Genomic DNA, 15,293 nt, shown 5'->3' on the forward strand with positions numbered 1-15,293 from the left:
TTGAGGCCATTATGTCAATGTAAGGGGCATTTGCAATGCGTGTTACAAGCTGTGTATTTCCTTCTCTCCCTGACTTATGATTCTACAACCCAAAGCAAGCATGCACCATTGTTTAGATGAAGTGAAGGTGCTGATGTTGGTGTGGTGTCTATGTGTTGCAGGTTGCGATGTCTTGTAAAGCAGCTGGAGATAGGGGAGGCATCTGTGGTGGACCTGAAGAAAAACCTGGAGTATGCCGCCTCAGTCCTTGAATCTTTATACACTGAGGAAACCAGGCAAGGAATTTTCAGCTTATCCCTGCTCTAGTCAAACTGTATTATAGTTAAACATGTAGGGTGTGATACCAAACGTTTATGTTTGTTTCACAAAGATTGGGGAATTTTAAAAAATATGTTCTTGAATGCTGCTCAGTCTTATCATTTTTGATCATTACATTGACAGATTCTTTACTAGCAAGTAAAAGGCTTTCATTCCAAATCCTTGCTTGGTAGAAAAGTAGAAGTGCGATGGTGCATAAAACTGGACTTAAATAAGTTGCTTAACTATGTGCTCTTCCGCCACTGGTTTTGAATAAAACCTTCACTGATGCAGGCTTCATGGAATAGTGGTAGCAGTCAGGACACCATAACCATGCTTGTGTATGTGGACATTTGGGACAAAAGAGTACAAGTAAGACTGGAAGAAGAACTATGTTAATTAACTTCCAAATTGCGATCAACTTATGGACAAAAAACAGGGCTTCTGAAGACTTGCTTTACAGCTATATTATTTTAGTGTTGCTGTGTCACACTGTGTGACAGGACAACAGTCTGTATCACTGTATGGATTGAACTGACATTGAACTGTTGGCTGTTGGGCTCAGGCCATATTATTTGCCCACAGAGTTTTCACATGCCATTATCATTGCTGTTTACCCCCCCCCCCCCCCCCCCCCCCCCCCCTTGTGCCAACCCGATGTCGGCATATGACGTCATTCACTCTGGCATAGCCCGTCTGCAAACTCAACACCCAAGTGCATTCATCGCTATCTCGGGTGACTTCAACCATGTCACCATGGCAACAACACTGCCCAATTTCACTCAGTATGTGAGCTGTCCTACAAGAGAGGAGAGAATCGACTTGCTGTATGCTAATGCCAAGGATGCATACAGCTGCTCCCCCCTCTGGGCAGGTCAGACCACAACCTTGTGCACCTCACTCCCTGTTATGTGCCTCTGGTGAAGAGTCAGCCTACGACCACAAGGACAGTGAGGAGATGGTCAGAGGAGACAAACAAGACACTGCAGGGCTGTTTTGAGGTGACAGACTGGCAGGCACTCTGTGAGCCGCATGGGGAGGACATTGATGGGCTCACAGAGTGCATCACGGACTATATCACTTTCTGTGTGGACTCCACTGTCCCATCCAGGACTATCCATTGTTATCCAAATAACAAGCCGTGGGTGACAAAGGACATCAAAGTCATCTTCAATGAGAAGAAGAGAGGAGAGAGAGGAGATGAGAACAATACAGAGGGAACTGAAGGTGAAAATCAAGGAGGCTATGGACGACTGGCAGCACAGATGAATCAGCTGCTAAGATTGGCTACCCACCCAGAGTGGCTGACCCAAGGCCGTACAGTCCTCATCATGAAGGACCCACAGAAGGGCCCGATACCATCCAACTACCGGCCTATAACCTGCCTCTTCACCGTCTACACCACGGACTTCAACTATTGCACAGAGACCTGCCATCTTCAGAAATTTTCTGATGACTCTGTGATAGTTGGGTGTATCAGTAAGGGTGATGAGGATGAGTACAGGATTGCTGTGGACAACTTTGTCACATGGTGTGAGCAGAACCATCTGCAACTCAACGTGGCAAGAACTAAGTCTAAGGCATGACATGAGTAGAGCACCGAAAGGAATTGGCAACAACACCAGAGGAGCCAAACACCAACTACTGGTTGACAGGGCAGTCACCCAGGACTGTAAAACCACAAGTACCAACCTATGCACTGCCTGGATTGACTACAAGAAGGCCTATGACTCAATGCCACACACATGGATACTAGAGTACCTGGACCTGTATAAGATCAACAGGACACTTAGAGCCTTCATCAAGACCTCGGTGAGGTTGTGGAAGACAACTCCGGAAGCCAACTCACAGCCAACTGCAGAAGTGAGCATCAAATGTGGTATATACCAAGGAGATGCAAGGAGATCCCTGCATAGGCCTAAACCCCTTAGCCAGATCATCACCAAGAGTGGCTTTGGATACTGATTCCAAAGTGGGACAAGGTTGCCCAGGTTATTGCACAGATTGTTTTCCAAAAAAATTGTTCAGTTCAGTTATTGCACAGAATGTTATGCAGATTATTGTACCGCCTACTTGGAGCAGTTTCTATTGTAAAGTCTGATGGCTGCAGGAAGGAAAGACCTGCGATACCGCTCATTCACACACTTTGGATGTAGCATCCTGTCACTGATGGAGCTCAGTGCAGTGAGTGTGTGTTGGAGGGGCTGGGAGTCATTGTCTGTCATGGAGGACAGCTTGGCTGTCATCCTCCTTTCCCCCACCTCCTCCACCTGTTCCAGAGGGCATCCCAGGACAGAGCTGGCCTTTCTGATGAGTTTGTCCAGCCTCTTCCTGTCAGCTGCTGTGATGCTGCTCCCCCAGCAGACTACACCATAGAACAAGGCAGAGGCCACAACAGAGTCATAGAAGGTCTTCAGGAGTGCCCCCTGCACCCCAAAAGACCTCAGCCTCCTGAGCAGGTAGAGTCTGCTCTGTCCTTTTTTATAAAGTGCAGTGTTATGAGTCCAGTCCAGTTTGTTGTTCAGATGAACACCCAGGTACTTATAAGATGTGACCATCTCAATGTCCCTTCCCTGGATGTTCACTGGTGATGGGGGAGAGTGCGGGCGGCGGCGGCAGAAGTCCACAACCAACTCCTTGGTTTTATCCGCATTGATCAGCAGGTGGTTCTGCTGACACCAGTCCACAAAATCCTGAATAAGTCCTCTGTATGACCTATCGTCCCCATCTGTGATGAGGCCAACAATGGCAGAGTCATCAGAGAACTTCTGCAGGTGGCAAGTGGGTGACAGGTGGGAAAAGTCCGCTGTATAAATGGTGAAGAGGAACGGTGCCAGTGTGGGGGGCCCCCACACTGCAGAGGACAGTCCCTGACACACAGTCCCGTGTCCTCACATACTGAGGGCGGTTGGAGAGGTAATCCACTATCCAGCATGTGAGGTGTTGGTCCACTCCTGAAAGCTCCAGCTTGTTTCTCAGGATGGCTGGCCTGATGATGTTGAAAGCACTGCTGAGGTCCAGGAAAAGGACCCGAACAGAGCTCCCTGGCAGCTCCAGGTGAGACAGGGCTTGATGGAGGAGGAAGATGAGGGCATCGTCCACTCCGATGCCAGGCTGGTACGTGAACTGCAGCAGGTCCATGGACGAGCTCACCAGGGGGCGCAGGTGGGCAAGGACCAGCCGCTCCAAGGCCTTCATGAGGTGTGATGTTAGTGCCACCGGCCTGTAGCAGCTAGGGTCCTTAGGACGTGGGGTCTTTGGCACAGGTACCACGCAGGACATCTTCCAGAGTCGCGGCACCCTTCCCAGCCTCAGACTCAGGTTGAACAAATGTCCAATGATCCCGCTCAGCTGATCAGAGCAGGATCTGAGGAGTCTGGGACTGAGGCCATCTGGTCCTGCAGCCTCCCTGGTCTTTAACCTCCTTAGCTGATTTCTCACCTGGAGAGGTGTGAGAGACAAGTTGGAGCAGGGGGGCTGAGTGTCTTATGAAGTGGCTGGGGGGCTGGGAGGAACAGTGGGGGTGGCGTTGGAGGTGGTGAGCTGAATGCTGCGGGGGGGGGGGGGGGGTACTTGGGCAGAGTGCTGGCAGAACAAAGGAGGGCTGCTGCAGGGCTGGTACAGCTGGGGGAGGAGCAGATGCTTCCTCAAACCTGCAGAAGTAGCTGTTCAGCTCATCTGTCCACTTTGAATCCCCGGCTGCCTGGGAGCTTGGCTTCTGGTGGCCTGAAATGGTTTTCAGGCCTCTCCAGACTTCTCTGGTGTTGTTCTCCTGCAGCTGTTCCTCCATTCTCCTCCTGTATTTATCCTTCCCCTCCATGATTTTCCCTCTGAGCTCCCTCTGAACAGTTTTCAGCTCCTCTTTGCTTCCTGACTTGAAGGCCCTCTTCTTCTCCTTTAGAAGAGCCTTAATGTCAGGATTAATCCAGGGTTTGTTGTTGGAGTGACACCGTACAGTCCTGGTGGGTACAGTGTTCTCCACACAAAAGTTTATGTAGTCTGTGATGCTGTCTGTCAAACTGTCGATGTCCTCCTCATGAGAGTCATTGAATATATCCCACACGGTTGTCTTTGGCTATCTTCAGAGCCTCTTCAGCCTCGTCAGACCACCTCTTCACTGTGCGGGACACAGCTGGTAGCCTGTTGACAAGGGGCTTGTAGACAGGCAGGAGATGAACCAGGTTGTGATCAGCTCTTCCCAGAGGAGGGAGGGGTGATGATTCGTATGCCTCCTTGGTGTTGGCATAGAATAAGTCCAATGTTTTATTGTCTCTGGTGGCACATGTGACATACTGGATGAATTTGGGCAGAGTGGAGGACAGAGAGGCATGATTAAAATCCCCAGAGATCAGTAAGAGGGCCTGTGGTTTCTGGGTCTGCAGCCTGCTGATCACGGTGTTGATGACGTCACAGGCTGCGTCGGCGTTAGCAGAGGGGGGAATATACACAGCCACCACTATGGCGTGTGAGAACTCCCGTGGCAGATAATATGGCCTCAGACAGTCAACAGTTCAATGTGTGGGCAGCAGTGCTGCTCCTTGATAGTGATGTGCCTGGAGTTACATCATCTATCGTTCACAAACACTGCCAGCCCTCCTCCTTTCCTCTTACCGCTCTTCTCTGTCCGGTCCGCTCGAACGAGTGAAAATCCATCCAGCGCCACAGTCGCGTCCGTGTGCTGCATTCCCAGCCAAGTCTCCGTGAAAAGTAACAAACTGCACCGCTGGTAGTCCTGCTGATGTTGCGTCAGCGCTGCCAGCTCGTCCATCTTACGTTCCCCATGATGACGGACGGGAGAGTCGGTCTGTAAGCTCTCCTCCTGTCGTGACGTTTAATCCCTGCGCGGCACCCCCGCATCCTCCTCCTTAACTCGCGGGGGACATCAGGTCGCTCCTCCGGCCACACAGCTGTGTTACGCAGGGCCAGCAGCTGATCCCTACTGTAAACAATGGGAGCCATTGTCTCTCACGGACCCACAGACGTGGAGAAAGTGTACGGGTTGTAAAAAGTGATTACGAAGAGTCACTGTGTTTAATGTCTCTGATGCGCCAGATTTTAACAAACACGTAGATTAAAAAGAATAAAAGAAGACGCACAAGAAAGCAGAAAAAGATAAGAAAAAACTCTTAAAGTCTAGCGAGCTGCTGTAAAGGGCTGCCGCTCGTACGGTGCCGGAAGTTATCTGTTATCTGAAGACCTACTGTTTTGTAGGTCTGTGTGCCTTGTTTTCTAGTATAGTAGGATAACTGAATCTCTATATTTGATTTAACTTTGGATGTTTTCACATTACTAAGCTCATAATATGTATAATATCAATGCTTTTCCCTTGTTTGTAGCTTATAAAATGACAAAGCTGTGATTTTAACTTTCCTACAAAGTTTGTCTGAGATTCTACCATGGAACCATACTGCCATCTAGAGGTTTGTAGCAGTTACTTGACGTGAGATGGTTATTAATGGTAACCATAATAGTGATAATCATTTTTGGGCAACATCAAATTGTTAATTCCCCCTACAACAGTAATGACATCAGGATGTCATTCGAACTGGATAAGTGTGGACGGATGGTGTGCAGAAGAGGGAAGATGATCACCACTGAAGGGGTTGATCTACCGGAAGGCAACATAGCAGATGTTCAGGACGGCTACAAATACCTCGGGATCCCACAGGCAAATGGCATGAGGAGGCAACACGGAGATCAGCCACAGCCAAATACCTTCAGAGGGTGAGGCAGGTCCTCAAGAGTCAGCAGAATGGCAAGAACAAGATCCAGGCAATAAACACCTACGCCCTGCCAGTAATCAGATACCCGGCCGGTATAATATCCTGGCCACTGGATAAATCAAATAAATGTATTAATGCATTGGATGCATTATCAAAATGTGATTTGTATCCACAAATTGTAGTGTCTGAACTACATACTGGTTAAAAAATGCAATTCAGCAACCTATTTTTATTTTTTTTTAAATTGCTTATTAAAGATTTCACAGATCAAGTCAGACACCATCTACTTTTCTGATAAAGTCAAATCATCAACTACCTAGAGACCATCTTGCAATGAGATCACACAACACCCATCAACATGTTAATGTTCTGATACATGAATATTCAGTCATTACTACATTATTGCATGAGTATCCAGCACTCATGGGCTCGACTACACCCATCTTCTATCTCTAACTTCATTATGATCTCAGCTACACACCTGTACATTTTCCGGATCGCATCTTGCATGACTGTGACACTGTGGGACAAAATATGTTCACAGACATATAAAACAAAGTGCTCAGGATCATTTCTGTAGTTTTTCTTACGACAATAGGTGTTTCCACATGTCCGCATCTCCGGGAGCAATTGCACATTGCATGAGTTTTTGTTTTTTGTGAATACGCCTCTCCCTGTAGACGGCTGGTGGATCCGGAGGATGAGTTGAATGACATCCAGTCAGACTCAGTGCCATCAGAGGTTCGTGACTGGCTGGCCTCTACTTTTACCCGGCAGAGGGGCCTGATGCTCCACCGTAATGAAGACAAGCCACGCTTCCGCAGTATCGTCCATGCAGTGCAGGCTGGCATCTTTGTGGAGAGGTTTGGTTTGTTTGGTTTACTTTAATTTGGCTTGCTGGGTCTTGGGTTGTCTGTCCAGTTTACTTGATGTGTCCAGTTTACTTGACAGTCCTGTGGGATTGTTGGTCACTGATATTGATTTAATCATGACTCATCATAAATAATAATGAGATCTGACAAAGTATTTCAATACAACTAAGAGCATGGTTTGCATATATGACAGGGTTCCATCTACATGCAGTATTTTAAGATCAAATTCAGTTTGCCATCCATACATGCAGTGACCATTTACATTATTTGTCCTTCATTGTACTCATATTAGCAATCAACAAAACTGTGAATTATTGTCGCGAACCAGTAAGAAGAATGGTTGGACGTTTTACTGTTTATGAGCTGCTCATGCAATATAGGTGTTGTCACTGGTATTTCCTTATGATCAGATGACTGTACAAAAAGAAAAACAGTTATCAAAACAAATATGTTTCAATATGCGTATATATGTTTTAAGATGGTATTGACACATACAGTACTTGCAACTAATCACTGATACACACAGTTTCCCTCTTCCTTCCTTTCCATTGTCCAATAAGTCCTCCTTAGTTGTATAAATAAATAAATAAATAGCTTGGCATTGCCTTTGAAATTACCCATTTTACTGTTTCCTAATTTAACACTACAATTTGCAGGAACTGATATGATCCAGTTTATTTGGTTATTTCCTGTTTTATGTTGAAGGTTCACATCAGTGTCAGCTTTTTGCATTACTTCCAACCTTGTTTGATCTGTTTCACCTTTGCCTCATTGGTTCTCCTCCCCTGTGTATTTAAGTCTGTGTGTTCCCCTCAGTCTTTCAGTCATTCATCCCTTAGATTCCTGTCAGTATGTGATTGTTTCCCTGGATTACCTCTTTGTTGGACTTGTGCCTCCCTTTGTACCTTTTTGTCAAATGCTCTTGTATTGGTGAGTGTTTCCCCAGTTACCCTGTGATTTTTGACTTGTTTTCTGTGGGCTTGCTTTTGTTCCCGTTGGACTATAGCTCCCTTTGTTTTGGATTTAGTTACTGCATTGGACTTTTACTTTGTTTTGACCCCATCAGCCTCTCCCCTCTTGTAAGTCTTTGCTTGATTAGTTTTTTGTTAAATTAAATTAATGAACTGCACCAGCTCCACCTTTTTGTTTGGTCTGCATATGTGTTTGAATTCTGTCTTTTCCTGGACACCATTACAACAGGAACTCTGTCACAGACAAATCTATGGTCTCAGTAGCATCACATAGTAATGATGAGCCTCACTGCAAGATTTTTTTCATCTGCCCTATTCACAGTGAGATGTGCACACAATCAGGCAAACATGCTTGCACAGACATGAACGCACGCACACACAACAAATTAATTGATAGTACAAACTCCACAAGAACATGATATTATTTCTCCTTGGTTTGGTTTCCAAGTCACTTGCTATTATAACAGACTGGCACAACAGATGCCCAGACCATGTCCTCTACTGAAACAAACAGTCTATAGCCTGCTGACTTAATTTTGTTGTGTGGCATCTGACAAGCATTGCTATATGCATAGCATTTAAAGGACATTGTTTAAAAATGTCCTTTAAATCAAACTACCTGGCTCTAATCTGATAGAATTAAGAGTTCATTCAGTCTCTCCTCTGTCTTAACTATGAAAAGGATCTTTCTGCTGCGACACTGACTGGTAATTTAATGAACAGTAACGACAGCCACTGGTGGCATCAGCTAGTAATGATGGGCCTCAGTGCATTTTTTCATGGGTCCTATGCTATGGTGGCCATCAAGGGCAAATGTACCGCAACAACCCAAAACATTTCTGTTAGTAGAAATGTGAGGCAGACCAAAAACATATGCAAAAGTCCAAAATAAATAAAGCAAAAATGTGCTGCAAATGAAAAAAAAATTGCCACAGAAAGCTGAAAGATGCTGCAAATATAGAAGCAATACAAAGTCTAAAATGCATAAACCCTGAAATTAAACCTAGAGGTAGTTCTACATGGAACAGCCTGATTTTCAACACGAGAGAGAGACCAGACGAGATAGTGTTCGGTTTTGAGGTAGGAAGTCCTCAGGCCAAATGTAAAAGATAATACCTGCCTTTTTATGTCATGTCACCTCTTTAAATCATTTCTCTTGTTTTCGTGTATTCAGGTCTCTTAGGATTAATCCGCCATATCTAGTGATACTTCACTGCCATCAGCTCTGAGAATTCTTGGATATGCAGTGATGAATGTCTTGGTGCTCGATACAATACAATGATGAGCACTGATAATTCTGCTTTGAGCTCCAGAATAAAGATATTCAAATGATTGAATTGTGAATTCACTCAGGTCAATGCCACCCCCAACCTCCCACCCTCCTTTTGTCTGACTGATTAAAAAAATATAATTTTGAAGACAAGGCTATATTAGTGTTGCTACACCAGTAGTACTGTTTAGCTAGGTCTCAACGAAAAACATAAAACACAAATTCATCATAAACCAACAAGGATTTGTAGGCAATGATCTGACATTAAAAAGAGCTACTATAGATTCTGTGACAGATACCACAGAACACTGACAAATTCACGATTACTGAGACAGATACAATTCAATTCAATTCAATTTTATTTGTATAACGCCAAATCACAACAGAAGTTGTCTCAGGACACTTTCCATATAGAGCTGGTACAGACCAAGCTCTTTTATCTACAAAGAAACCAACAATTCCCCCATGAGCAAGCACTTGGCGACAGTGGCGAGGAAAAACTTCCTTTTAACAGGCAGAAACCTCGAGCAGAACCGGACTCTGGGTGGGCGGCCATCTGCCTCGACCGGTTGGGTGAGAGAGGAAGAGCAAGAGAGGGAGAGTGAGACAGACAGACAGAAATGCAGTCAGAGAGAGAGAGACAGAGACAGAGACAGAGACAGAGAGACAGACATGCAGTCACAGTAACAGTGACAGTGGATGTAATAACAGCAGTAGCAGTTCAGATTCAGCCACTGTCCATGGGAACCTGCAAGACGACAAAGCACAGAGACTCCGGGGAAGGAGCTAAGTTAGTAATATGCCGTGGTAGGACATGAGAGCATGCGGATGGAGAGGGACAGAAGGACAGAGGAGCTCGGTGTATCTTTGGATGTCCCCCGACAGTCTAATCCTATAGCAGCATAACTAGGGGCTGGTCCAGGACAAGCCTGAGCCAGCCCTAACTATAAGCTTTATCAAAAAGGAAAGTTTTAAGCCTACTCTTAAATGTAGAGACAGTGTCTGCCTCACGGACAAAGACTGGAAGATGGTTCCACAGGAGAGGAGCTTGATAGCTAAATGCTCTGACTCCTGTTCTGCTTTTTGAGACTTTAGGAACCATAAGTAGACCTGCATTCTGGGAACGCAGTGTTCGAGTAGGGCAATAAGGTACTATGAGCTCTTTAAGATAGGAAGGTGCCTGGCCATTTATGGCTTTGTAAGTAAGGAGGAGAATTTTAAACTCTATTCTAAACTTTACAGGGAGCCAGTGCAAAGTGGCGAGTATTGGAGAAATATGATCTCGCTTCCTGGTTTTTGTCAGAACACGTGCTGCAGCGTTCTGGAGCAACTGGAGAATATTCAGCAACGAATTTGGGCAGCCTGATAGTAAAGAATTGCAATAATCCAGCCTGGAAGTTACGAATGCATGGACTAGTTTTTCTGCATCATTTTGAGACAAAATATGCCTGATTTTTGCGATATTATGTAGGTGAAAAAAGGCAGTCCTTGAAATTTGTTTTACATGGGAGTGAAAGGACATGTCTTGGTCAAAGATGACTCCCAGATTCTTTACAGTGGTGCTGGAGGTCAGCGCAATGCCATCCATAGCTGCTATGTCATCAGAAAGTGACTTTCTAAGATGTTTAGGGCCTACTACTATAACTTCAGTTTGGTCCGAGTTTAGCATCAGAAAATTGCAGGTCATCCAGGTCTTTATGTCCTGAAGACATGCTTGTAGTCTAGTTAACTGACTGGTTTCTTCCGGTTTCATTGATAAATATAGCTGGGTATCATAGCATAGCAATGAAAATTTATTGAGTGCTTCCTGATAATCTTACCTAAAGGAAGCATATATAAGGTGAATAGAATTGGTCCAAGCACAGAACCCTGCGGAACTCCATAGCTGACTTTAGTGAGCACAGAGGAGTCGTCATTAACGCGTACAAACTGAGAGCGATCTGACAAGTAGGATTTAAACCAGCTTAGCGCAGTTCCCTTAATGCCAATGAAATGTTCCAGTGTCTGCAATAGGATGCCATGGTCAATGGTGTCAAATGCAGCACTAAGATCCAGTAAGACTAGTCCAGAGACAAATCCTTTATCAGATGCAATTAGAAGGTCATTTGTAACTTTAACCAGTGCTGTCTCTGTGCTATGATGCACTCTAAATCCTGACTGGAAATCCTCGAATAAACTATTATTGTTTAGAAAGTCGCACAGCTGATTGGCAACTGCTTTCTCAAGAGTTTTTGAGAGAAAGGGAAGGTTGGATATCGGTCTATAGTTGGCTAAAACCCCTGGATCAAGAGTAGGCTTTTTCAGTAGCGGTTTTATCACAGCTACTTTAAAGGACTGTGGTACGTAGCCTGTTGATAAAGAGAGATTGATCATGTCTAAAACTGAAGAGTCAATTAGAGGTAATACTTCTTTAAACAGCTTAGTCGGGATAGGATCTAAAATACAGGTAGATGATTTTGATGATGAAATTATTGAAATTAGTTGGTGAAGGTGTAAAACAGTCTAAAACTGTGACAGACTGAGTAACAGTTTCTACGATTTCTGCGTTTGAAGACAAAACAGTACCTGTTAACGGCAGGAGTCGATGAATTCTGTCTCTAATAGTTAGAATTTTATCATTAAAGAAGCTCATGAAGTCATTACTGTTCAGAGCTAAAGGAATACATGGTTCAACAGAATTATGGCTCTCTGTCAGCCTGGCTACAGTGCTGAAGAGAAACCTGGGATAGTTCTTATTTTCCTCTATTAGTGCAGAGTAATAGGCTGCCCTGGCACTGCGGAGGGCTTTCCTGTATATTTTAAGACTGTCTTGCCAGGCGGACCGAAATTCTTCCAAATTGGTAAAACGCCATTTCCTTTCTATTTTCCGTGAAGTTTGCTTTAATTTGCGGGTTTGAGGAGTATACCATGGAGCTAACCTCCTCTGTTTAATTTTCTTCTTTTTTAGGGGAGCAACAGAGTCAAGTGTCATACGCAACGATCCTGTAGCACTATCAACCAGGAAGTCAATCTGGGAGGGACTAACGTTAGCATAAGACTCCTCTGTTGTATTGAGACATGGCATTGAATTAAATACTGATGGGATCATATCCTTAAATTTAGCTACAGCACTATCAGACAGGAGTCTGGTATAAGAATTTTTGCCTACTGGCTGTCTGGTAATATGAATTCGAAAGTTATTAAATGATGGTCTGATAAAAGAGGATTCTGTGAGGAGACTATTAAGTCTTCGATTTCAATGCCATATGTCAGAACAAGGTCGAGGGTGTGGTTAAAACAGTGAGTCGGTTCATGTACATTCTGGTGGAAGCCAACTGAGTCTAATACTGAGATAAACACAGTGCTAAGGCTGTCATTATCAACGTCGACATGTACATTAAAGTCACCTACAATAATTACTTTATCTGCTTCAAGAACTAAACTTGATAGAAACTCCGAGAACTCAACAAATAAAAGTGGCTGCACTGTTTTCCATTTCTCATGAGAAAGAGTGAGAACAAGGCTTTCAAATGAGTTATAGTCGAGTACAGATGGTTTGTGATTGCTATGATGTGTTTGACCATGCCACTGTCTGTTTAAATCATTGATATGTTTAAAGCAGCATGGGTTATGTCTAATAACCTAGGTAGGTAGGGAAGGCAGGTCTTGGGTCCATGGAGAATGTGATCAAGAGGGGTGTGACTAACATTCTTGTTCTAGAACAGCATGCCAAGAGCATGTCGCAGGTTGGTGCCAAACAACTGCTACCAGTTATGTTTGGATGTATCCCATCAGGCTTAAAGCAGACTTTACAGTTCCGAAAGATGTTGAAATAAAGTAATAATAACTAATAAATGTTATCCCATGCATGATGCATGTTATTGTAGCCATGGGGTTAGCCATTCAGGGAGAGAAGTTTAGTGACAGTTTTGATTCCCAAGGTTGAGATGGGGCTTGATATGAATACATGTTGTGACTGACAGCCACTTACTTCTCCAGTAGCAAGCAAAAGTCTTTTTTCTGAACCGAGAATGAGTGAGTCAGTCAGTCTGAGTCAGTTTTTTCGATCATAGAAAAGTTAAAAGAATCCACTGTGATGTCACTTGGATGCGGCCAATAGCTGTGTTAGATCCCTGACAGACGTGTCATTCAAAGTTAAGTTTTCAGTCTTTTAATTTCTTGCTGGATTTGCCTTTGCGGTGGACAACATCAACACAAAACTTGGTCGGAGTAGAAGTTGTCTCTCTGGCGCCGTTGATGTGCCAGAGAGAAGAACCTTCAGGGAAGGCTGGTTTGGGAGCCTTAACAGCTGATCCAGTGGTGTTAGGACACATCCAGAGCAGCATGTCAAATCTGTGCAAGGATGCTTTACAGCTGAAGTAATCCTGAGTAGAAATTTTCAGCACCTTGTACAGAGGCTGCTGACAAAGTCAATGATTTATGCAATGCAATGCAATGCAATGCAATTCTCAGTCAGTTGTTCACGCTCAGAGCAGCTTACAGATTTGCCATGTTGTCCATGTTTGCCATCCTGATCCCAGGTTTCCAATCACAGACAGCAAAAACACTCACACAATAGTGACAAACAATAAAAGTGATAAAAAAATATGGTGGTAGCCTTCTGCTTCTTTCATTAATTTGAGTCCATGTAATCTCTAGGTATAAAAAACACAAGGATATCAAGCAACAACACATCTGGTCTATAAGAGAGCAGGAATTGGAAGCCAAGTGAAAGTGTCAGCATAAGTTTCCTTGTCAACTTCTGGTGACCCTTGCTAAACTCAAACGTATTGTTACTGTAGAAATGGGAGAGAGGAGATTATGGTTTGAATTTGCAGGATGGAATTTTTTTTGTCTTTTCTTATTTTGGAAATATGTCCAATTCCAAACCCCTTGACATGTTTGAGAGAAAACACGACATAAATCAATTCTAATTCTTACCATACTAGCCGAAGTAGCATTATTGTGTGTTGGTTTGTTTTGACCTTGTGTTGTGGCATATATCTCTCTGACAGGATGTACAGACGAACTTCCAACATGGCTGGTCTCAGTTATCCTCCAGATGTCATCACTGTCCTCAAGGTATTTATGTGTGTGTATGTTTGTTTGTTACGGAAGCTTATTGCTGCCACATCAGGGAAAAAAAAAGGATCAGTATTACGTTATAACGTGAAAAGTTTATTGTTCTAACAATAAGTTTTTCACGTTATAACAATATATTTTCACGTTATAATGTGATAACATATTGTAAAAACGTGAAAAATTTCACGTTATAACGTGATCATTTATATTGTAAAAACGTGAAAAGTGAAAAGAAGTGAAGTTATTGAATATTATTCCCTTGAAAAATTCCCAAAATTATGTAAAAGCATGTTTCTCCAAACTAAGTGTTGTAGGAAAACTAGGAGGAGGCCATGGATGTATGAGGGGATTTTGGTTGCACAACACGTTATTAATGTGAAGTTATTGAATATTATTCCCTCTAAAAATTCTCCAAAATTATGTAAAAGCATGTTTCTCCAAAGCAAATGATGTAGTATAACCAGCAGGATGCAATTAATGTGTGAGGTGAGTTTGGTGGCACTACATTCAACAGAAGTGAAGCTATTGAATAATCTTTCATTGTTTCTTATCGGTATAGACATTTGTAGACGGTCCCTGCGCTCCAGTCTCGCTGCCGGCTGCTCGTAGAGACCAATTTAATTCATACTGCACGGAGGACGGCTTATTTTGATTAAAAAAAAGTAGGTTGTAGCTCGTTGTCTGTGTTACCACGGTTGGAAAGAGGTATCGTTTGCTGTCTAACAAATTTTCGCGTGTGACTTATTGATCTCGGAAGTTCGAATCTGTGAATGTATTTCTAACTTTACTGCAGTTCACACATCAATGGCCTCCTCCTGTTTATACTATAACACTTAGTTTGGGACAAGTTGCTTTTACATATTTTTTGGGATTTTTTATTGGGAATAATATTCAATAACTTCACTTCTATGAAGTGTAGTGCCACCAAAATCCCCCCACACATCAATGGCCTCCTCCTGGTTATACTACAACACTTAGTTTGGGACAAGTTTCTTTTACATATTTTTGGGGAATTTTTCAAGGGAATAATATTCAATAACTTCACTTCTATGTCACCAAAATCCACTCACACATCAATGGCCTCCTCCTGTTTATACTA

At 43.6% G+C, this 15,293-nt stretch overlaps 1 protein-coding gene across 7 annotated transcripts in view; it reads left to right on the forward strand.

The window, feature by feature from the left end:
• LOC139346490 (dual specificity calcium/calmodulin-dependent 3',5'-cyclic nucleotide phosphodiesterase 1C-like) overlaps positions 1 to 15,293 on the forward strand; it is a 113,461-nt gene that overhangs the window by 14,595 nt on the left and 83,573 nt on the right. For all 7 annotated transcript variants that reach the window (XM_070985542.1, XM_070985538.1, XM_070985540.1 and 4 more), the window contains exons 4-6: positions 162 to 275; positions 6,701 to 6,883; positions 14,128 to 14,194. In XM_070985542.1, the coding sequence (XP_070841643.1) occupies positions 162 to 275; positions 6,701 to 6,883; positions 14,128 to 14,194 (364 nt within the window). The remainder of the gene's footprint in view (positions 1 to 161; positions 276 to 6,700; positions 6,884 to 14,127; positions 14,195 to 15,293) is intronic.

Source organism: Chaetodon trifascialis, chromosome 18, assembly GCF_039877785.1.
Source record: "Chaetodon trifascialis isolate fChaTrf1 chromosome 18, fChaTrf1.hap1, whole genome shotgun sequence".
NCBI lineage: Eukaryota > Metazoa > Chordata > Actinopteri > Chaetodontiformes > Chaetodontidae > Chaetodon > Chaetodon trifascialis.